The 23984-nt window shown below is 37.1% G+C and overlaps 1 protein-coding gene across 1 annotated transcript in view; it reads left to right on the top strand.

The window, feature by feature from the left end:
* Positions 1-23984, top strand: part of LOC129245172 (atrial natriuretic peptide receptor 1) — a 46864-nt gene extending 22880 nt beyond the window's left edge. Inside the window, exons 5-16 of the mRNA XM_054883193.1 lie at positions 5116-5392; positions 9495-9604; positions 9687-9872; positions 10035-10291; positions 10954-11069; positions 14226-14304; positions 14381-14501; positions 14594-15119; positions 15178-15505; positions 15594-15933; positions 15987-16257; positions 23764-23984. Coding sequence (XP_054739168.1) covers positions 5116-5392; positions 9495-9604; positions 9687-9872; positions 10035-10291; positions 10954-11069; positions 14226-14304; positions 14381-14501; positions 14594-15119; positions 15178-15505; positions 15594-15933; positions 15987-16257; positions 23764-23984 — 2832 coding nt within the window. The remainder of the gene's footprint in view (positions 1-5115; positions 5393-9494; positions 9605-9686; positions 9873-10034; positions 10292-10953; positions 11070-14225; positions 14305-14380; positions 14502-14593; positions 15120-15177; positions 15506-15593; positions 15934-15986; positions 16258-23763) is intronic.

Raw genomic sequence — 23984 nt, 5'->3', positions numbered from 1 at the left:
ACATTCTTTTGTATTCAATAACAGCTGCTGATGCTTCAAACTATGTATTATACCTATATAACAACTGTAAATCTCAAAGGGAGCAGAGAGTAGCATCAGTTTGTCGTGCGACGCTGACTTGAACGGTTGCGACGCTGTTACTTTTCTTTAGTATTGTAGATTTTTGTAAATAGTTTTATTAAAATGCCGAGATTATCTAAAGTAACTAGAAAAGATCAACGTAAAGGAATTCGTTTAGACAGACCAAAAAAACGACCGAATCCGAATAAAAAACAGGAGGGTGACTTAGACACTAGCGGTGCGTCGGCGAAAAAAATCAAAGTTAACACAATTAATAGCGTACCGGAAGACACTGAAAAACATTACCGAATCATAGATTTTTTGTTGGTATTTAATACATTATCTACGCTAGTTCAGTGTAAACAGTGCGGCAAAGATCTCTCTTTCAAGTGTTGTAAGAAAGAAGGACTTGGTTTTGAAATCCAATTGAAGTGTGATTCGTGTTCGCCACGCTATGTGCCCACGTGCGAAAAAATTGGACGATCATACGAGATAAATAGTCGATTTATTTTCGTTATGCGATCATTAGATATCGGACAAGCTGGATGTAATAAGTTCTGTGGTCTTATGGATCTAACATGCAATTTTTTATCCAAACCAAGTTACTTGGAAGCTATGCAAAAAATTTGTGACAGCGTAAAAACCACTGCTGCACAGTTCCTTTATTTTGCAGCTCAAGAAGAAAAACGTGCAACTTTTAAGAATACACAATCTGACAACTTGACTGTTTCCGGAGACGGAACTTGGATGAAGCAAGGATTTAGCTCATTATTCGGCGTAACATCAATGATCGGCTATTGGACTGGCAAAGTAATTGATATTTTTGTGAGTAGTCTGTATTGCAACCTTTGCAAACTATGGCAAAACAAATTAAATACTTGTGAATTCGAAAGTTGGCACGAAGAGCATGTTGAAAACAACGAATGCCAAGCTAATCATACGGGACCTTCAGGTAACATGGAAACAGCTGCACTAATTGAGATGTTTTCTCGTTCAGAAGAACTTTACGAAGCGAAAATCGAAAATTACATCGGCGACGATGACACTAAATCCTACGGTAACTTAGTGAAAGCGAAACCTTATGGTGAAAATTTTACAATTAATAAAAAAGAGTGCGTTGGCCACGTCCAGAAGCGGATGGGAGCGCGTTTACGCGATATTGTAAACAAAACAGTTGAGGAAAAAGAGGTAAAAACAGGTAAAAACGCTGGAAAGAAAAGAAGTAGTAAAATGCTTGGGGGTAAAGGCAAACTAACGGCTAAAGTTATTGATAATTTAAGCCGTTATTACGGATTGGCGATTAGGAACAACTGTGATTCCGTAGAAAAAATGAAAACCGCTATCTGGGCCACTTACTACCATCAGCAATCAACAGATGAAAATCCGCAACATGACAAATGTCCGGCCGGAGCGGATTCTTGGTGTGGTTATCAAAAGGCTTTGGCCGAAGGAAAACCATTTAAACATGAATACACCCCACTGCTAGAAGATGTTTTGAACGCAATAAAACCAATATACATAGATTTGAGTAAAGACGAACTTTTAGAGAGATGCCTGGGTGGTTTTACTCAAAACACTAACGAGAGTTTAAATCAGCTTATATGGAGGATTGCTCCGAAAAAACTCTCTGGAAGTACAAGTATCGTTCAACTGGCAGCTCTGGTAGCTGCATGCACCTTTAATGAAGGCACAGGTGCTTTGCTGCAGTTTATGTATGACATGGGGATTAGCATTGGGCCAAGCGCTCACGAATATGCGAGAAGAGTGGACCAAACTCGCATCGAAAGATCTGACCAAAAATGCCACCAACAGACTAAGGAGAGCAGGATAGCTCGTAGACTTGCTAAAAAAGATGCTGAAGAATATGACAAAGCTAGTGGAAACATACTCTATGGTGCTGGAATCGACGACTCCGTGTAAGTAGAGAGAAAAAAGTATTTTCTTGACATTTTCATAACTTAAAACTTTAAACGCGGTTTTCTCGAACCATTTTTTTTTAAAGTGCGTAGTCATTGGCATTTGAAAACTACTCAACCGATCCTTTTGAGGGTGGTTTTACACCTACAAAATGGCGGCATTTTTTCGTCAAAAATCACTTTTTACTTCAAACGACTACCAAATGGCTGAAAATGAAAATAAATCGTCAAAATAAACGTTGGGGGGAAGTTTAACTCATACTTTAACTAAATTATTCGATTTTTTTGATTTCAGATGATTCTACGCTGAGATATGCTGACTACTGCAAAATGTATTTTTGAAAAGACGTCTACGTAAATGTGCTCTCATTCGCTCATTTTGCAATATTTTTACATGAAAATTTTATCAAATATTCTTGAAATGTTACTTTATAATATGCAACAACTTTTAATAAACTGACTTGAACCGTTTCGCTACAATAAATTCATGAAAAAAGTGTTTTTTTTTAGCGTTTATCCCTTTCATTTTGGAATTGCATGACATTTAACTGTCACACAGGCGAGGTGTGTTCAAAAACTAAGTTTATTTTTTATTTATCTCGAAAATATTTATTTATTTACCAATACCTACTTATATTTTGCTCACTTCAAAGCCATCGCTCTCAGATATAATACTGGAATTAATTTCTGACCGCACTTCATCTCCACATTTGTAGCAAATCTCCCTCTTTTGATAGTTATTTTCTATTTTGGGAATAAGAAAAAGCCGCAAGAAGTCAAATAAGGTGATTGCGAAGGTTGACTCGAGAGTACGAGGCCTTTTCTTCCACACAAAGTGCATGAGCGAATTTTTTATTTTTTCAAAAATCAATGATATTTTGTAATCACTACAAACTTGCACTTTATATATATATGTACCTATATATAATTGGCGCATATACCCTTCTTGGGTGTTTGGCCGAGCCCATTCTCCTATTTGTGGCGTGCGTCAGGATGTTGTTCCAAAAATGGAGGGACCCACAGTTTCAAGCCGACTCCGAACGGCAGTTATTTTTTGTGAGGAACTTTTTCATGGCAGAAATACACTCGGAGATTTGCCATTGCCTGCCGAGGGACGACCGCTAGTAGAAAAAACCTTTTCTTCATTTTCGTGTTTCACCGAGATTCGAACCTACGTTCTCTTGGAATTCCGAATGGTAGTCACGCACAAACCCATTCGGCTACGGCGGCCGCTTTGCACTTGTTATTAAGTGGGCTAAAAAACTGCATACCCTGAAAAATTGTGTTTAAAAAGTTGAAAGTTTTGAAGACATTTAAAAAATTTTGTACGAAGTTTGAAACTTTGCGTTATATTCGTTGGTTGTCGAAGATCGAAAATCGAATGTCAATTTGGTATTATGAGCGGCGCAGCCCTGTCGAAATTTTCGTTGAATACCGAATTTAGAGTCGAATGCAATTTTGCTTTCGATTGTGTTGCGTATTGTGGGTAAACTTGTTAAAATGTAAGTTGTTTGCGATTATTTATGGTTTTATAGTAACCAAATAATAAATATATACTAATTTTGTTAATTTTATGCAGGTCGAAAGTCGTGAATACCCAACAACAATTAGAAAAGAGAATCCACAATTCGCAAAATGTATTTGCACCAAAATTCAAGCAGCAAAAAAATGGGAGGAATTTACAACGGAGCTGAATTGCTTGTGACCACCAGTGAGAACGGCAGCAAAATGGATTAAGCTTAATAATGGTTTTTTTTTGTGATGTTTATAGAAATACATTTTTATTTTCCCTTGGCAGGTATGGGCTGAAATACGTAGAGGAACTGAAATACATATTTTTTTCGAATGACGAATAATTGAATACAGAAAATTTATAACAACAATAAAACAGAAACTGTGGCGTAAGGGTTTCTATTTAATACTTTTTAGATTTTTCTATAATATTCTCAAAATTTCATTTCTTATGTTTTCTACTTCTCCGTTATTTGGCTCCACTTCAATATCTTCAGCATCATCCTACACAGTGGGTTGAGCAAGTCCTAGCATACCTTCATTACCAATACTCAATTGGTACGATCCCTGAGCACAAAATCGCAGAACTGTGGCTAGCTTTAACATATTTGGAATGGATTTGGCTCGGGTGCACTGCTGCAACTGGTTTTCTGTACTGGACAGTAGGTTCACAAACGCCTCTTTAGATAATCTAAAGTTCTTTAAAAATCTGTAAGCAAATTTCTGTAATATTAAGTACGTCAACACATTTTGAAAACTAAACTACTCAGTGGAAGCCATTTCTAGGGGTTGGATGCGCCCCTCGACTGTTTACTACTTCTAGCTAGTTCCACTAATCTTTCATCGTCCGATGAATCGTGGAACCACAACTCCGTTGCACTCATTTTCACAAAAAATCCTTTTTTTAACTTTTAAAAATGTTGTTAGCAAAGAATTTCAACACAATCGGTTGTTCTTTTATTTTGATTTGCTGTATCAGCTGAGAAAAAATTATCTATTGTAAATGCGTCGAGCGATCGAAATTCACAATAGTCCTATTCTTCAACGAATGAGCACCATAATACCAAATGAAAATTCGTTCGATCAGCACTTTCGACTACAGTCGAAGATCGAATGTTGCTCATAATAAGGGCCATAGTTATTCTTGTAGTTTGAACTATATTGTTTTAAAAAAATAGTGGCGTTCTTATAACTTTGCAACAGGGTGTAGAAACGTACCCACAAAACAAAACAAAAACTCGAAAACCGGCTTTACGTTGCCCGTGAAATTTTAAATCAACCTACTTTTTGAGTCACACACCTCGTATATAAATGACTATGGAAATATTAGTGCCATTCATATTTGAACAATTTGACGCACAGTGTGTTAAGATGTTAATGCTGTTTACCATTCTTCGAGAAACTTTACTACCAACCTACCAACATTAACTCCACTCTATATGTATGATACATTTTTTCGTTTAAATTTTCAAATAACAAAGGCTTAACAATGGAATACAAATATTAGATATTAACTGGTATTCAATATATTCAATACAAGACAAATAATTTGTATATTTTTGCCTGTTTTATTCCTTGCTCAATTCGGAATGAATAATGCGGACATTTTTTTATCTCCGAATTTCAGGGCATGTTTAAGGATAAAAGCAAGTATCCAACACTTACACGCATGTCATATTGTCAGTGTCGTCTCAAATTGGTTTTTGCGAGTATATTTCGTCAATTCAATTGGAAACATGTGGCGTTGATTATTGACCGCTCGGATCTTTTCTCGCTGACCGTTGGCAAGAATCTGGAGTATGGACTGCGGCAAGAAGGTTTGCTTAGTTTTGTACGTGAGCTGAATGGTAATGAGCAGGAACCATATGAGAACTATTTGAAGGATGCGAGCATGTATGCAAGAGGTGAGTATGTGTATGAGAGTAAAATAACCAATTATTTATATTATATTAATATATTTATTTTAATTTAAACCTTTCTGCGTACGTCTCAAAATGTCGAAGATTAGAAATAGCAAAAAGTTATCGAACGGAAAATTCGTCATCACTTGCAAAAACCGGTTGAAACGGACATACCAGCCGAGTTTGTTTACAAACAAATTTTTTTGTTTTCCAAAAAAAAAATAACTTAAATAGGCAATACGAGTTTGGGTTCCGATGTCGTGAGAATGAGTAATATTCGTTTTCTAAAACTGGAGGATATTTACATATTTGCCAAAGAATCTGGAAAATTCTCACAGGACTAACTATCTCTATCTCTGTCTCTATTCTTTCCTATCTCTTTTGCTGATACTTTTCTCCTTACCTCCTTGACTATCTACCCTCTTTCCAGAGCTTTAAATGCAATGCGGTTTTTAGCCTGAGTGTTTTAGGAGTCCCCAAATCTTTTGGTGCTCCTTGGCTCGACCTTTTCAAATTTCAATTTCAACACAGAATTAAGCACCCTATCGGAAAATTTATAATTTTTGCAAATGGCATCTTACGTCAATCATATTTGACGCTTGGGAACTAGACTGCAGGATACAAACAGACAAGCAATGGAGTGCGTAAAGGACAAAATAAATATTTCCATTACTCAAAATATTTCTTTTAGTTACTAAAATGCTTATTCAAAAACAAAATTGCATGACTAATGTTGCGTCACCTATTACTTTACATACTCACGATTTTTGTTGATAAATTTTCCATTTAATTGTTTCTGATTTTAAACTGCGAATTTCAAACCCTCGCAAGGGCCAAAATGAAAAATATCAGATACCACAAAAAATTTTTTTTTATAAAAGATATGTCATATGTTTTCGTAATGGATTAGATTTAGATTTATTGAAGGTTTGCACTTCGACCTCATGATCTTTTGTACATTTCGTGATAGATAATTTTGCTGGCTAAAATTTTCCAACACAAAATGAGCGTCTCTTTTGCATCACTTTGCTCTCTCAATTTTTAAATGATGGATTATTTGTTGGCATTAACGAACGCCTACTTGCAGATGTTACGAGTTATTATTACAAATGTTTCTGATATCGACCGGTACGGTGACCGCGAAAGGTAAAATTGTTGTTTTGGTATTTCAGTTATAAAAACTGGATCCAATGCTTCTGCAAGGGAGATGCATGCCTCTTAATTCACTTTGACACCACTTACCAGCGGCGAAAGTCATGCCTTAAACTGATGAAGTGTGCTAGGGACAAGAAATATTATGCCATGGTTGGAAGAAGAGGTCAATCTGTACAGATTCCATGGCTTCTTGCAGCGCTTAATTACTGAATATTGTCGGTTACTCATAATTAGACCTTAGAAATGGATTAAGGCGAAGAGAGGTTCTGGCAACAGCGGCTTGGAATATTTTCGTTGACTCTACCTTAGGAGAAGTTATTGCAGTTATTATAGCCTCCGCTTGGTTATCAGTAGGCCTTAACTGCAAAGTGCGGCTGAAGGCTGCGAAAAGCCTCTTCAACAGGTTATGGTGTTAAAAAAAACTATAACAACTATGAAGCTAATACCCTGCCCAGCTCGTCAAGTTGTATCAATACCAGAGCCATTACAAAATCCAAGTTCTGGAGTAAACAGGTATTAATTTTTTGTATGAACATATTTTGTCAGAAAACTTCTTAAATTATAGAAAAGAACAGTGGAAGCAAAGTTTATATTTTTTTACTTGGATCTCAAATCGCAGCGGCATAGAGGGAAAGAAGTTTAAAGTTTGAGGTACAGGAGCGCGCGGACTGCTCTCTACCTAAATAATGGGCTGTAGAAGCTATAATATTGGGAATTTTCGCATTCACAGTATATTCTTAAGATACTATACTTTCGAAATATCGAAAAATACAAAAAATCGATTTTTTGAAATTTCTAGACCACCGGGTCCCCTTAAAAAGCAAGCATACAGAATGACTGCGCGTACCTTTCCGTAGATGCAGTAAAAACTGCAAAAATGATGATGAAAAAGAAACGATCTGTAACAGTAAGCAGAAACACGCTTTGTCATCATAGAACTTCATTTTTGGCCACCATAAAGTAGGCCTCGATTGTTGACTTAAAGATAATATTGGTCTTTGTAAAGAACATTAAATGGTTTAAAGGAATATCTAACCTCATAATTATGTACTTATGCATATACAACCATTCCAAATTGTACGTAGCTAATTTTACTCAAATTTTGTATATGGCCTAAGTCCGAGCTCAATCTGACGGAAATGGACTTAAGCAAATTTTGATATTTTTATATTTTTCACAGTGAAGGTGGCAAAAATCAAAAATCAAATCAACATTTGCTAACCCGATTTGCATAAATGGGATTCCAAGTCAGACAGTATTTTAGTTAGATTATCTTTATAGTTTTGTCCTTACAATATTTTTTTAAAATACTACATTTTTTAATTTTCAAAATTTCTTTCCATATTCCCAACAGTTTTTCAGCTAAATTATGAGAATTAAAAATATTCACAAATGACTTTTAAAATAAAATATTTTTCGAGGTACAGCCTCAAAAGCTTCGGAAGTTATAACTCAACCAAAAAAAGAATTGATTGAATTTAAAGTAAGTAATTACCCAAGAAACTTAAGCTCTTTCTAAATTTGATATGGGGGCATACATTTAGCTCATGTGCAAAATTTTTACGAAATCGAAGATCATGTTGCAGAAAATCACCACTTTGTGTTAAAATTTTTTGGAATGGCTATATAAAGCTTGACTTAAAAGTGATACCTCGGTTGTGGTACAGCAGCCCCCGATAAGTTAAGGAAATCTGTATCGAAGGATACACACACAAGAACTACGATAAATATCTTCTCAGATAGCCAGGCGGCCATCAAATCAATGGAGGCAGTTCTACTAAGATCAAAGGTTGCTCAGGAATGTCAAGCAGCTGTAAATTAGCACTGTCTTCAAGGTCAGCCGTATATGGGTTCCGGGACATAGAGATATTGAAGGAAATTGCAGGACCGATGAGCTAGCCAGAAAGGGTGCTAATCTTCCACTTCTTGAAAACAGAGGCAACATTGAAATCCCTATGGCAAATAGCAAATTAAGGATAAAAATAATATTCTCCAGGAGGCCAAAAGGTCATGAAGAGAAGAAAATACGTGTGTTTCAGCCAGGTTAATTTGGCCGCAAATAGATAAGAGCAGATCAGAAGAGTTGCTTAACCTCTCAAGAGAGAACATCTTGAAGGTCGTGGCTTGGGTCACCAGTCATTGTCTGTTAGGTAGGCACTATTTTAGGCTAGGAATATTTTCGCAGAAGTTGTAGAGACGAGGAAGAGGAAGAAACAGTAGAACACTGTCTTTATAACTTCCCAGCCTTAGCTAAGAGTAGAGCAAGGTTATTTGGAAAATATCATTTTGACTCTCTTACGGAACTATCCGGTGTTAGGATAAAACCTATCCTACGCTTCATAAGAGAGTCTAATTGGCTCCATGAACACTAATATTAAGGTTCCTGTGTTACACAGTGGTATCACAACGGACCTACATGATCTAAGTGAGTGTGGCTACTCTAAGCCGACTGCCACAAAAGCCTAACCTAACCTATTCAAGGATAGTAGATTTAAAGGTTCACTCTTTAATTATGACGAAAAAGAAAATTGTGAGGCGAACTTCGGCTGCCACGTCACAAAGGAGATTCGTCAGCCGAATTCTGCACGATCATCGTACATGTATTCACACACTCGTCCAATCAGTCGTTGTTCAGACGGCAACGAATGACATTGTGTTGAATTTTTTTCGTATATCACCAACATAATCTCGGATTTTTTGTTCTTCCCCCGTTCATCAGCCCATCAGGTGATTTTGTCAAATTCGCTCAGAGTCGAGTAACGGTCTGTTAAAGAGCACACTTCTACAAATCTTTTCACCATGGCTGTGACAGAAATAAATTCCTACATACATATTTCTCTATGCTCATCTCTGTATTACTACAATTACAAATTGTCTTCAAATAAATATTTGTAAATACATATCAGAAAAAAAATTTAAATTTAAGTTTATGTTTTGTTTTTAATTTTAGTGGTAATTTTATCGTTGCGTGGCATTTTAGTGCGCAAATTTATGCTCGCCGCTTATACATTGGGCATGACGAACGGCGATTGGGTATTCCTGGATGTGGAGATATTTCAGGTATCACTTTACTATACCTTTTGATGTCCCTTAGATTTCACTTATCTTTTTCTTTTTTGCTTCCATACCGCCGCTTCTGTAGAGCTCCTATTGGGGTGATCACGACTGGGAAATGGGTGATGCACTTGATAGCCATGCACGCAAGGCATATGAAGCATTACTGCGCGTTTCTCTGCTCCAACCAACAAATCCACAATATCAAGGGTTTGCAGATAAAGTGCGCGCAATGGCTAAAACGTATAATTACACCTTCAGCGAAGGTGAAGAAGTGCGTATCTATTTTTAGTGCATTAAGTATTTTTTTATTTATAAGTATATTTTATCATTTGCCATCGCTTAACGGCATAAATTTAAATAATTTTTCGTAGTAATTTTTTATTTCCAAAGTTATTTTATTAAAAATTTTCTTCGTTTTTTCCAATTTCTTGAGGTAAATTTTTTTATTGGCGCTTTCTATGATGGCGTCTACTTGCTCGGCATGGCCTTCAATGAAACTCTTACCGAAGGGGGAAATATCCGTGATGGCATGGCTATAACACGCCGCATGTGGAATCGCAATTTCCATGGCATAACCGGTCATGTGCGCATAGACGACAATGGTGACCGTGATGCTGATTACTCCATTTCAGATTTGGATCCGATAAATGGAAAATTTGAGGTGGTGGCACATTATTATGGACTGCATCGGTAGGTGAAAAAGTGTATTTATGTGCTATATGTATACAGGGTCCGGCACTCGAAGTGTAATTAACTAAAAAGGCCATAAATTTAGTTTGGAAAATTACTTTTATTCAATTCAAAGTAAAAAATGTGTGAAAATAATACAAAATTAAGAATCAATTTACTTTTGCTTGATATGACCACCTTTTGCCTTGACTATTACCTTAAGATGGTCTAAATTTGCAAGTATTTTCACCCACTCATGGAGAATGGCTTTTTTCAGTGCCTCGAAACTGGTGAATCTTTTAGTTCGGACCTTACTCTCCGAAATGGCACAAAGAGAATAATCCATCGGAATCGCGTCTGGTGAATTTGAGAGCCATTGTGTGGACGTTAGGAAGTTGGGAATGTTGTTTTATAGCCATTCTTGGTTCACTTGAGCTTTGTAAGACGTTGCCGATTCCTGTTGAAACGTCCGTGATCCATGGTGGCCAATCGATGGCTCACATTCTCGTATGAACGGTCGGTCAAATAAACCCTATCGTTTTGAGAGTTTACGAATGCTCACTTTGAAAAATTTTCTCGTCAGAAAACATAGCTGCGCGAGCGGTCTGGAGTTGGTTACACTTCGAGTGCCGGACCCTGAATTTTGAATGTACGTATATACTTTTATGTGATATATTTTTCAGCGAGTATTCTGCCGTCGATGGCAAAAAAATCCATTGGCCTGGCGGACGTGAAGGTCCACCGCCAGACGTGCCACGCTGTGGGTTTTTAGGCAATGCACCGGAGTGTCATGGCAATGGTGAGTTGTTGTGCCATATATGTATGAATGTAGATTATAGGATACGTACGGTATTTCCAGACAACTTAGAAGTAAAATTAATTAACTTTTAACACAATTTAGTGAAATTTCACGAATTTTTTATGCAACATGCAACATCTATAAAATCGTTTAATAAAATTTCTATTTCTCGATCCTGGACCCAAAAACGAATCAAATGCTCCTTATTCATATTGATTATAATGGTATTTCACGCTCAACTACGCCTCAAACCTAGTAATCCGGTGGATTAAGGTCTAGGACCATAAGTTCGGTGTTATGTGGTCATGCAAATTTTCAGCCAACAAATCTTATTTCGCCATCGCTTTGTATGCAAACGCAGAGTCTTGCTGTAAATTGTATGGGCTGTCACCGCGTACACTCAATCGAGGTTTTCACTACTGTATCTGGAACATCGATATATGCAGCAGAATTGACTGGAAACGCCTGAGTAAAGAAATATAACAGTAGCTGGAAACTTTATATGCTTGTTAACAGGAACCGGAGTAGGGTTGGAACGTAGCCATTTATTACTTCTGGGGTTGGGTTTTGGTCTTGATCAAACCTTTTTCATCAGAAAAAAAAAATCAAAAAAAATTGCCTGTCCATAGTAAGATATGCATAAACAAGCTATAAGATTGACTCATATTATTATTTCATACATGTTTGCTCATTACCACCTTTGCTATACATCCCGCCTCTTATCACTAGAACTCTCTATGCTAGTTTTCCATTTTTCGCATCACTTTGGAAAGTTTTGTTCTGTGAACTCCTTTAGCAGCTTGTGTTTTACAGCTTCAGGGAAATCAATTTTTGTTTGCCTTTTAATGCAGATTGTACCTTAGGAAAAGGATAAAGGTCAGCAAGGACCGGCAAAGAAGCTGGATGACTTCACACTGAGATGCTGTACAAACTTACACTTGACTGGAAATCTTCTGCGAAGAGCATTCTATCGTAAGCGCCATACCCCACACTTAACATAATACGCCACGTCTACTATTTGGACTAAAAGACAGAAATTCAAATTGATTATGGTTTTATTTTTGAGTTAAAGTCTGGACAATATGCACAGAAGAGCACACAATTTTAAACGCCACCTTGGTTTCGCTGGTAGTGATTCAAGCGATCCGAGCAATTTTTTATGACTCGATCTCGGACCTTGATCTCAAGCCAGTTCAAAGTGATTGGCTTTTCAGCGAGGACTAAGTATTTTATGTAGCTACGGAGAAAATAATCAAGGCCTGACAAGTGGCATTATCGCGATGGCCAATTGAGGAGAGTCGCCTACACGACCACGAACGTGGTGTCGCTTGTAAGGCATATAGTGTAATATTGTTGGGACCTCAACTCAGGCATATCAATGTCGTCTAGCACTTCTGCTTCTTCTTAGCATCACAGTCCTTGGTGAACCATTGTTTCATTCACAAGCTTTTGCCATCCGTCTCTATCTAAGACTACTTCCTTCCACCGCCACACGTTCAGCTTTGCAAGGTCAACGTCTTCGAGCCATCTCTTTTTGGGGTGTCCTCTTCTTCGGCCTTCAACAGGGCGCAATTCCACTGCTTTTCGAGTTGGTCTTCCCTTGGGCATTCTAAACACGTATCCAAGCCATCTTATCCTCTGAGATTTTATAAATCTTATCACAGTTTCGTGTTTTGCTGAAAGTTCCAGCTCATGATTATATCTTATTCGATTAGTACGGCCCTGCAGCCTTATTGGACCATAAATTTTTCGTAAAATTTTTTTCCGAAGACCATTAGCTGATTAATGTCGATGGTTGTTAGCGTCCATAGTTCGCAACCATAGGTAAGCACAGGGCGGTTCAAGATTTTGTATATCCTTAATTTTTGGTTGCGAGATAATAATTTGGACTTAAGCCGTTTCAAATTAGAGTAATCAGATTTATTTGCTGCTAAAACTCTGTCACTAATTTCAGTGTCATAACCTTATTGGCTGATATTTTGATACCCAAATAGGAAAATTCTTGCACACTCTCGAATGCATAGTCTCCGATCAGCTGGCCATCATGTCTTAAACCGGAGCTGGACGGAACCATAAGCTTCGTTTTTTCTGTATTAATTCTTAGCCTGGTAGTTCGTACTTTTTTTCTAGTTTTTCAAACGCACTCTGTCTTCTACTCCTGCTTTACCCCATGATTGGTATATCATCTGCATATGTATGCACAAAGCTGGCCGGTTTGTTGTATAAAGTCCCATTTCAAGGCCAAAGTCGTCAAGCACTGGTGACATAAAATCGGTTCACATCACTTTGTGCGCGGACCATTGACGGTTGCGGGGGCTCCCTTCTCAGTTTGAGAGGAATAACGTCCAGCGACGCCATCTCGCCAGAAACCGTGGAACAGTAAATCTTTGTTGATTCATTGATGCTTGGTTGAACACTTCTGGATTGTATTCCATCCAATAATGACAATGGTTTTGTTTTTTTTTCTAAAAATCTGAAAAGGGTATCTTACTTGGAAAAAGTTTTTAAATGCATGGAGTGCATTATTTAAGCTTCAGGATGAGCTCTAGATGTAATGTATTTAAGGAAATTCTTCTTATGTGATAGAAAAAGTTTTATCTAAACCGGTCGCCCCTTGGCCGCACATGGCAAACCTCCCAGTATATTTCTGCCATGGAAAATCTCTTTACAAAAAATCATTTGCGGTTCGGAGTCGGCTTAAAATTGTACGTCCTTCTATTTGTGGAACAACTTCTAGACGCATGCCGCAAATTGGAGGAGGAGTTCGGCCAAATACCTAACAGAAGTGCACGCGTCAATTATTTATTTTTTTTTTAATGAGTCTTGCTCTTCTTGACTTATTGACATAGCCTCTTAGCCGAAAATCGGCCCAGTTCGAGAAGTTGATTTTTTTAGACAAATCCGTATCTCCTTATTTACAACTGAGTCGGAATTTCGATAATATTTTTTTAAAAAATTCCACACATTTGGCAAGCGTGAAGTGATGCCTGATGAAGCGACAAAACATTATGAAATGGAAATGGAAAAACTATCATTGCTATCTGGTCACCGTATATAATAAATCTTAAAATATAGACATGGGTAGCCACATTTTTATTTAAGCCAACATTTTCTTCTATTTTTTTACGTAAACTATTTCACTTTCTAATCGTTCAGAGTTGATCATCATGTATGGTACTTTTGCATTCGCCATTTTTATTGGATTTTCCTTCCTCGTGGTTTACCTGATGTGCAAGTAAGTTTCTGATATTTTTATAGATTCATTCCAATTCTTCATGCACTCTCTGTACACTTACTATATCTCTCTTTAGACAAATGAAACTAAATAATGAACTAAACAATATGTCCTGGCGTGTGCGCCCAGATGAGGTACTACTAGAGGTGGGACGACTTTATGGCAGCAAAGTTGGCCTACAAAAACTCAATGTTGAGGTAGGTCATATGTATATTAAATTTTAAATTAATTATTTTCCAAATCTTCACAAATCTTTCAACTACAACACCCACATTTTTTTCTTATTCAGAACTTTTCGCTCCAACAGTACGATATCCATTCGGGTCGCGCCTCTATAGCAAGCTGTGCATCACTTCCGCTCACCCAGGTCTTCACCACAATTGGCATATTTAAAGGGGAGCGCGTCGCCATCAAGAAGATACACCGCAAAAAGGTCGACATCACACCAACGCTGTTGTGGGAAATCAAACAGGCGCGTGATGTTAGCCATGAGAATACAGTGCGCTTTGTGGGCGCTTGTATAGATTTGCCACGGCCAACTGTGCTAATACTTACCGAATACTGTCCGAAGGGTAGTTTAAAAGATGTGCTAGAAAATGAGGCAATACAATTGGATTGGAATTTTCGTATGTCGCTCATACACGACATTGTTAAGGGCATGGCTTATCTGCATAACAGCGATGTCCAAGTGCATGGTAAATTGCGTTCCTGTAACTGTCTCATAGACGGCAGATTTGTATTGAAGATTTCAGATTTTGGTTTGCGTTCACTAACAACACCCTCGGAGTTTGTAAAGGACCAGAATTACTTTAACAGTGAGTGGAATATGGTGACATTGTTTAAAATATATATAATAAGCTTTAATTATTCAAGAGTTCCTTTGGATCGCACCGGAATTACTACCGCTGACGGTGCTACCCGGCAATCCAGCGACACAAAAAGGTGATGTTTACTCATTCGCAATCATATTAGAGGAAATTGTTGTACGCGGTGGACCTTATGAAATGGCACGCCAGTTTATGGATTTCCAAACTATATTGAATCGAGTGGAGGCTCACGAAGTGCCACCATTTCGACCATTTGTTGGGCAACGCGATTGTCCGCCCGATGTTCTTGATTTAATGGAAAAATGCTGGGCTGATAATCCAGAAGACAGACCAGCATTTGCCACAATAAGGTCTTCGGTGCGTTTAATTATGAAGTAAGTTTTTTTTAATATTTCCCACGTAATACTTTATGGCTCTAACCTTGATTTTCGCCCACTCTAATTCTGTCAATTGCGATCAAAGAGGTTTTTGTGAAAATTTAATGGATGATTTGCTGCGTCGTATGGAACAGTATGCCAACAACTTGGAGAGTTTAGTAGAGGAGAAGACCGAACAACTCAGCATGGAAAAACGTCGCACGGAAGAGCTACTCTATCAGGTTCTCCCAAGACCTGTAGCAACTCAGCTGCTAGCCGGTGAAATGGTGCAGCCGGAGCAATTTGAGTGTGTGACCATATATTTCAGCGATATTGTGGGTTTTACAGCGTTATGTGCAGAGAGCGGTCCCATGGAAGTGGTTGCTTTCCTCAACGATCTTTATAGCACATTCGATCGTATTATAGGTTTCTACGATGTGTATAAGGTAAAATTTGATGCATGACGAGGAATGTGTTTCATATCTACGTTTTCGCTTAGGTCGAAACAATTGGCGATGCTTACATGGTAGTTTCTGGTCTCCCCGAACGTAATGATGATCATGCACGTGAAATAGGTCTTATGGCACTCGCCATCTTGGATGCTGTCAAATCATTTACCATACGCCACAAACCGGATTATCAATTAAAAATAAGAATTGGCGTACATGCGGGTCCAGTTTGCGCAGGTGTGGTTGGTCAAAAAATGCCACACTATTGTCTTTTCGGTGATACTGTGAATACGGCATCGCGCATGGAGTCAGCAGGGTTACGTAAGTACTTATATGTTTTGTATTATAAATAAGGCAAGTTGTGCTGATTTTGCTTGAAGTGGCAAATTTCATACTAAAATCGATCCTGTAACCCAAGAGTGCTAATTTCATCTATGGTAATATTCCGAATACTTAGAAACCATATTTTTACAATACTTTCAAGTCGGTTGGAGGAAAGGATTACTACTTAATTTTTTATTGCATGTTTAAAATTTGAGGCTTGCTACAGGTTAATTTTCTCGACTAAATTTAATGTATTGCCAAAATTCAACTTAATTTAATAAAATATATAAAAAAAAGCTGGCTTTATGCAAACTCGTTTTGTTGGTGTTGCTCTGTTTTGCTTTACTTCGAAAGCTCTTATGGCCAAATGGTAGCTTTGTCTCTGTCAGAATAATCAAGCGAAAAACGAAGTAGCGGGTAATTGAAATGTCAAAGAACTTTTCGCGATTCGAAATTTTGATCCTTCAACGGGGGGCGTAAATCTGCCACCGTAAACCTTTCTTATCTTTTTTGACAGCTACCGAAGCAAAGCAATAGTAGATTGTGAGAGCAACTTTCGATTCTACAGTTACGGACTTATATATAATATAATTTGTAGACCTGAGTATAATAAAAAGTGAACTTAAAATATTAAAAAAAAAAATGTTATAACTTTGAGATTTATTCAATGTTGAACATTTTGGTATAGAGTTTGTTACAACGCAGTGTAATTCTTCTTCTTCTTAATTGGCGCGATAACCGCTTACGCGATTTTGGTCGAGTTTAACAAAGCGCGCCAGTCGTTTCTTTCTCGTGCTAACCGGCGCCAGTTGGACACACCAAGTGAAGCCAAGTCCTTCTCCACCTGATCTTTCCAACGCAGAGGAGGCCTTCCTCTTCCTCTGCTACCACCAGCTGGTACCGCATCGAATACTTTCAAAGCCGGAGCGTCTGTATCCATTCGGACGACATGACCCAGCCAACGTAGCCGCTGGATCTTTATTCGCTGCGCTATGTCTATGTCGTCGTAAAGCTCATACAGCTCATTGTTCCATCGTCTGCGATATTCGCCGTTGCCAACGTGCAAAGGTCCAAAAATCTTACGCAGAATCTTTCTCTCGAACACTCCAAGCGTCGTTTCATCGGATGTTGTCATCGTCCAAGCTTCTGCGCCATACGTCAGGACGGGCATGATGAGAGTCTTGTAGAGTGTTAGTTTTGTTCGTCGAGAGAGGACTTTACTGCTCAGTTGCCTACTTAGTCCAAAGTAGCACTTGTTGGCAAGAGAGATTCTACGTTGGATTTCAAGGCTGACATTGTTATCGGTGTTAATGCTGGTTCCTAAATACACGAAGTCTTTTACAACCTCGAAATTATAACTGTCAACAGTGACGTGGGTGCCGATACGCGAGTGCGCCGACTGTTTGTTTGAAGCCAGGAGGTACTTCGTTTTGTCCTCGTTCACCACCAGACCCATTCGCTTTGCCTCTTTGGAGTGTAATTGCGTTGTAATTAATAACTACCTTTGTTTGGTGCTTAAAAATGCATACTTGCGCTGCACTTCACGAGCTCGGTTCAAAGTAAAGCGAACGAAGAAAGCTCGTTATTTTCCTTTGGAGCCATCGCCGTGTGCAGACGAGTGCGCTGAAGCACAAATGTAAGTATACATATATATATATATATATGCACTTATCTATATAAATTGTAAATGTATGAATTGTAAATTTAAACGAATTGCAAACTAATTTTCTAAATAAAATTGTAGATTTTCGCAGTCGAAGCGCAAAATATTGAAATAAACAGCCGACGTTTCAACAGAGTTTTTAAAGTGAAATATCTTCGGTTCTTTTTAATATTTTTATAAATTATGTTTTTGATTTCAATTTTTTTAAGGAACTTCAAATATTCACTTTTTGAACAAATAAAAGTACTAATTATTATTTTTTTTTTATTTATTGCTAATTTTTTAGCAATATAAACAGTTTTTTTTTCTTGGGACAAATTAAAAAAAAATTCTCATATCTGCAAAACACTCTCGCACAGATTTCTTTCTTATATTGTTTAATAATAGCTGAGACTATGCACAGTAGTCCCTGAGTTACATTTAAATACGTTTAGCAAACTAGTGAAAAATATTATATTAGGTGCGCAACTAAGTTCTCGCTGTTTTTTTTTATGAAAATACAACTTTATTTTGAAAAGATGGTTACAAGTGAATCATTGAAAGTATTGCCCATCGGGTTGGGTACGTAATGCTGTATGATACAATATTCTGTTTACAAAATGCTATATACGAAATTCTGTATTTCAAAATTCTGTAAAAAATATTCTGTATTGCCGAAATGCTGTATTGACGAAATTCTGTATTGACGAAATTTTGTATTGACAAAATTCTGTATCCAGAATCCACCGTATTTTTGCGTAGAACTCCTTTTTTCGTTGACTTTTGTCAACACAAAATTTTTTCAATACAGAATTTCGTCAGTACAGAATTTCGTCAGTACAGAATTTCGTCAATACACAATTTTGTCAATACAGAATTTTTTTAAGACAGTACAGAATTTTGTTTTTACAGAATTTTGTAAATACAGAATTTTGTCACTTCAGAATTTTGTTACGTTAATTTACAGTATTTCGTACGAAAAGAATTTTGATATACAGCATTTTGTAGGGATCCCTTGCCCATCGCTGGCTATTACTTTTTCCCATCTTTCTGGTAGATCTCGTATACCGTCGCGGTAAAACTGTTCATCTTTTGAGGCTATCCACGGATCAAGCCATTTATTGATGTCTTCATATGAATGGAACTGCTGGTCAGCTAGACCATGTGCTATCGATCGGAACAGGTTATAATCGGACGGCGCAATAACTGGAGAATTCGGCAGGTGGACTAGGATTTCCCATTTCAGTGTTTCCAGGTAGGTTTGAATGGGCTTGGCAACGTGAGGCCGAGCGTTGTCATGTTGTAGAATCACTTTTCCATGCCACTCCGCGTATTGCGGCCGCTTCTCGCGCAGTTCTCGGCTCAATCGCATGAATTGAAGTCGATACCGATCCCCAGTGATGGTTTAGCTTGGTTTTAACATTTCATGACAAATAGCACCAACTTGGTCCTATCAAATATATAACATAACCTTCGCAGCGTGAATATTCGGCCGAGGCGACGACGTAGTAACATGACCGAGCAGTCCCCATGACTTTCTTTTCTTTGGGTTGATGCGATGAAGAAACCCCTTGCTTTTTTGCCGCTGGAGTAGTTGTTCACAGGCGAAAAAGGACGTTCAACATGCCTTGGTTTTAACTCATACTGTTGTAGCGAAGTGCTAGCACACAAATTCGATCTTTTGAGTGCTTCACTCCTTTGTGTGAGCCGAGCCGTGGGTGCTCGCATTGTCTTGGTGAAGGATGATTCGTCTTCGGCGGTTGGTTTTCCATAATTCTCTGAAAACTTCCTGCCAACAAATGTTTGTGTACCACTCAGAATTAACTGTATTAAATTTTTCTAGTAGTACAGTAGCGATATATCCAAATTTTTTGAAAACAGATGACCATTTGCTTTGTGGTGCTTTTCCGCGAACAACTTTTGTTGGATTAAGCTTGTCATGGAATGCGCATTTTTTCGATTACTGTTTTGCTTCCCACTCATATTCATAGATCCAAAATTCGTCACGATGTCATAGATGTGCTTTGATCCACATTCTTTAACATTTATTTACACCAATCCACATGAATACCTTTTTGTGTAATTGCTAAATTATGCGGAATCCAACGAGAACAAATCTTCTTCACGGTTCTTAATCTTCATGCAATATTGAAGTATGCTGGAACCACTAGGCCCATATTTCACATGTTGATCTTGCGTTATAAATTGACGTACAGCATCGTTTGTTTCTAGCACAAATAGGTCGTTTTTAGACGGTGTTCATAAAATTTATCCTATAAGGATCGGCCGCCACGTTGGAGCTCGTTGCACCAGAGTAATAAATAATGGCACCAATATTTTCACGAGTCCATTTTGCAGACCTTGTTATGCCATAGTTATAAGAATTTTTTTTAAATTTGGTGCCTTGTTTATTTCTATTGTGATTATTTTGCTATTAAAGAGCAACATATAGAATGGTTTATGGAACGCGTGCTGTTACCAATTTTATGGGAATTTTCCCTTTAAACGTTATCTCGTAAAAAGTAACGCATCCGATGTAACATATCTGACTAAGCTTTTGGAAACAATTTTTTAATTAATTTTTAAATCATATAGTTTTTAGTTGACCAGTTTTCATAAGCCTTATATGCTTCATCCATCCTCACTATTCAAACCTCACATTTTATTTAGATTCTCACATGAATAAATTCTCTCATATGAAAAATTTTTTTTTCCTTGTTCACTCCTCTCGACCAAACTCTTCCATCGTCCACGGTTCTGTGCTGTTGTTTTTGCACCGTCCCATGGATGCTTTCCATTTCAATTCAACCGGGCTACTCGGGTCATGTTCTTCGATTTCGATGTAACTTAAATATGTTGCTCTCTGGTCAAAATAATGAGACACGTATTTTTTTGTTCGCCCGAAAAAAAATTTTTTCAAGAGTTATCGGCAATTTTGTTTTTTGCCTCAAACTCGATTTTTTTTAATTATATAAGAAAAAAATTTTTTGAAATGCCCATAACTTAGTCAAAAATGAACCGATTTTAATAATTCTGGGTTCAAAATGATCGTAATTACTTACACAAGCGACTTCATGTAGAAACAATTGCAAAAAAGTAGTTGAAAATTTTTTATTTAGTAAAAAAGAAACAAAATTTAAATTTTTTCAAAATTCAATATTTCAAAAGGTGCATTTTTTTTTTTTTTATAACTTTTTCCAAATCAAAAAAACATCTCAAACTTTAATTGAGCTGCATGCCTAGTAGCTAAAATGCGTTGTTTTTGAGTAATGAATTTTTAAGTAAACACCCTGTTTCGCACTTTTTGTTTTTTGCAAAATAAAAAATTTTCAACTACTTTTTTGCAACTATTTCTACATGAAGTCGCTTGTGTAAGTAATTACGATCATTTTGAACCCAAAACTATTAAAATCGGTTCATTTTTGACTAAGTTATGAGCAATTAAAAAAAATTTTCTTATATAGATTATTTCCATTTCAATTCAAAAGGGCTATTCGGGACATGTTCTTCGATTTCGATGTAACTCAAATATGTTGCTCTCTGGTCAAAATAATGAGACACGTACTTTTTTGTTCGCCCGAAAAAATTTTTTTTCAAGAGTTATCGGCAATTTTGTTTTTCGGCTCAAAATCGATTTTTTTTAATTATATAAGAAAAAAATTTTTTGAAATACTCATAACTTAGTCAAAAATGAACCGATTTTAATAATTTTGGGTTCAAAATGATCGTTATTACTTACACGAGCGATTTCATTTAGAAATAGTTGCAAAAAAGTAGTTGAAAATTTTTTATTTTGCAAAAAACAAAAAGTGCGAAACAGGGTGTTTACTCAAAAATTCATTACTCAAAAACAACGCATTTTAGCTACTAGGCATGCAGCTCAATTAAAGTTTGAGATGTTTTTTTGATTTGGAAAAAGTTATAAAAAAAAAAAAATGCACTTTTTGAAATATTGAATTTTGAAAAAATTTAAATTTTTTTTCTTTTTTACTAAATAAAAAATTTTCAACTACTTTTTTGCAATTGTTTCTACATGAAGTCGCTTGTGTAAGTAATTACGATCATTTTGAACCCAGAATTATTAAAATCGGTTCATTTTTGACTAAGTTATGGGCATTTCAAAAAATTTTTTTCTTATATAATTAAAAAAAATCGAGTTTGAGGCAAAAAACAAAATTGCCGATAACTCTTGAAAAAAATTTTTTTCGGGCGAACAAAAAAATACGTGTCTCATTATTTTGACCAGAGAGCAACATATTTAAGTTACATCGAAATCGAAGAACATGACCCGAGTAGCCCGGTTGAATTGAAATGGAAAGCATCCATGAGATGTCGGCATCTGCTAGTTCGCGCAACATCGACCTTCTCCAAGTGGTTTTTGGTTGACCGCGACCTCTGCTTCCTTGCGGGTTCCAGTCCAGTGCCATTCTCGTGATGCTATCTCGTGGTTTTCTCAACGTGTGAACTATCCATCGCCACTTTGTGCGTTCCTCATTCGTTGATCTCCACTGTGCATCGTTACTGATGTGTTGGTGTTTAGCCAGAATATTCTACAGATGATGCGGAGGCATTTGTTGACGAAAGATTGTAGCAGCCGAGGTTGCAGAAGCTTTCGACAAATCCCACCGGGCAACCATCAATCAATATTTTCCTTGTGTTATTGTGGTTAACTCTCAAAGCCTTGGTGTTGGTGATGTTGGCCTTCAGTCCGACAGTGCGTGCCAGCGCGACAAGTCTGTCCTGACCTTCGCTTGCATATCAGAGAGTTTGTGAGAGAGGAGGCAGATTCCCCAAGATGTCTGGTGAAACTCCAAACGATGCCTTTTTGTGCAGGGTTAGTTGGCTTATGGCATCATGAAGGACGATGGGGAAGAGAAGGGACGAAAGCGGACAGACAACCTTGCCTTACGCCCGCATTGGTAGTGAATAGATCTCTGATATCGCCTTTGTGAAGCACTGCCAGTTCGGAGTTCTCGTAGAGGGCTTTGTGGAGGCGAATTATCTTGGCGGGAACTCCCTTTCTACTCAGTGCCAGCCATATTGCGTCTCGTTTGATAGTGTCGAACGCCTTTTTAAAGCCAATTAACCAAAATGTGTTAAAAATTGATATAATTAGTTTTCGAACTGTAACATATCCAAAATTACCGAATTGATTAGAGTTACATGCTTATCATCACTTTATACTTAAAATATAAAATAATAAAAGTGTATAATGCCCTGTGTAATACTAAATAGGTACACTAACGCCCCGACTGTGGACACTCGTACATAATATGAAGATTGTCAGTTACAATATGCCTCGAATTATTCAAATATATCTCTACATCTTATAAAATAAAGACTCAAAATATGTATGCACGCGAATAACTATACACTAAATGCCTCGATTTGCAGAGGGTTTTTTGGATTTTGAAGCTTATCTTTTCTGGAAGGGTAAAAATTATATAAATTTACAAACAAAAAAAAAACACTTCTATAAATCAAAATTTACTTAAAAATTACAAAATTACTTTTCAAACTGCAATAAATCAAAACTGACTGAACTGATTGGAGTACTGTCTATATGCAATAAAGCCTTGAATTGTTCACAATCACTTTGTATTATTGAAATTTATTATTTATTCCTTAGAATTTTGAAAAACAAATATTTATGTACTAAGCGAAGGACATCGAATTTTTAAATTTTCACATCTAAGAAAAACAGTCAGAAAGTCTTTTTTTTTATTGTAGAAAACTAGTAACGAAACTATCGTCCTTATTAGTATATCACAATTATTGTTGCATTTAGTATTCACAATTAGGATACCAAATTGTTTGAAAGCAATAATAATTACATTTTCATGATATTTTCTACAACGCAGCTCTAAAAATACACGTCTCCTCAGCAGCTAAGGCAATTTTCGACAAATTTGGCACTTTCCAAATGGAGTTACGCGGTGAAGTGGAGTTAAAAGGAAAAGGCACAGTCACCACATATTGGCTTTTGGGTTGCACTGAACCAGATCCACGACCCCCAACACCACAGAAGAACAACAATGGTGAGGTACCATTCCCCATACTCTTTCCAACTATTGGCAAATAG

Source organism: Anastrepha obliqua, chromosome 4, assembly GCF_027943255.1.
Source record: "Anastrepha obliqua isolate idAnaObli1 chromosome 4, idAnaObli1_1.0, whole genome shotgun sequence".
NCBI classification, from domain to species: Eukaryota; Metazoa; Arthropoda; class Insecta; order Diptera; family Tephritidae; genus Anastrepha; species Anastrepha obliqua.
Note: the sequence above shows the minus strand (reverse complement) of the source record. Positions and strands in the feature narration are given on the sequence as shown.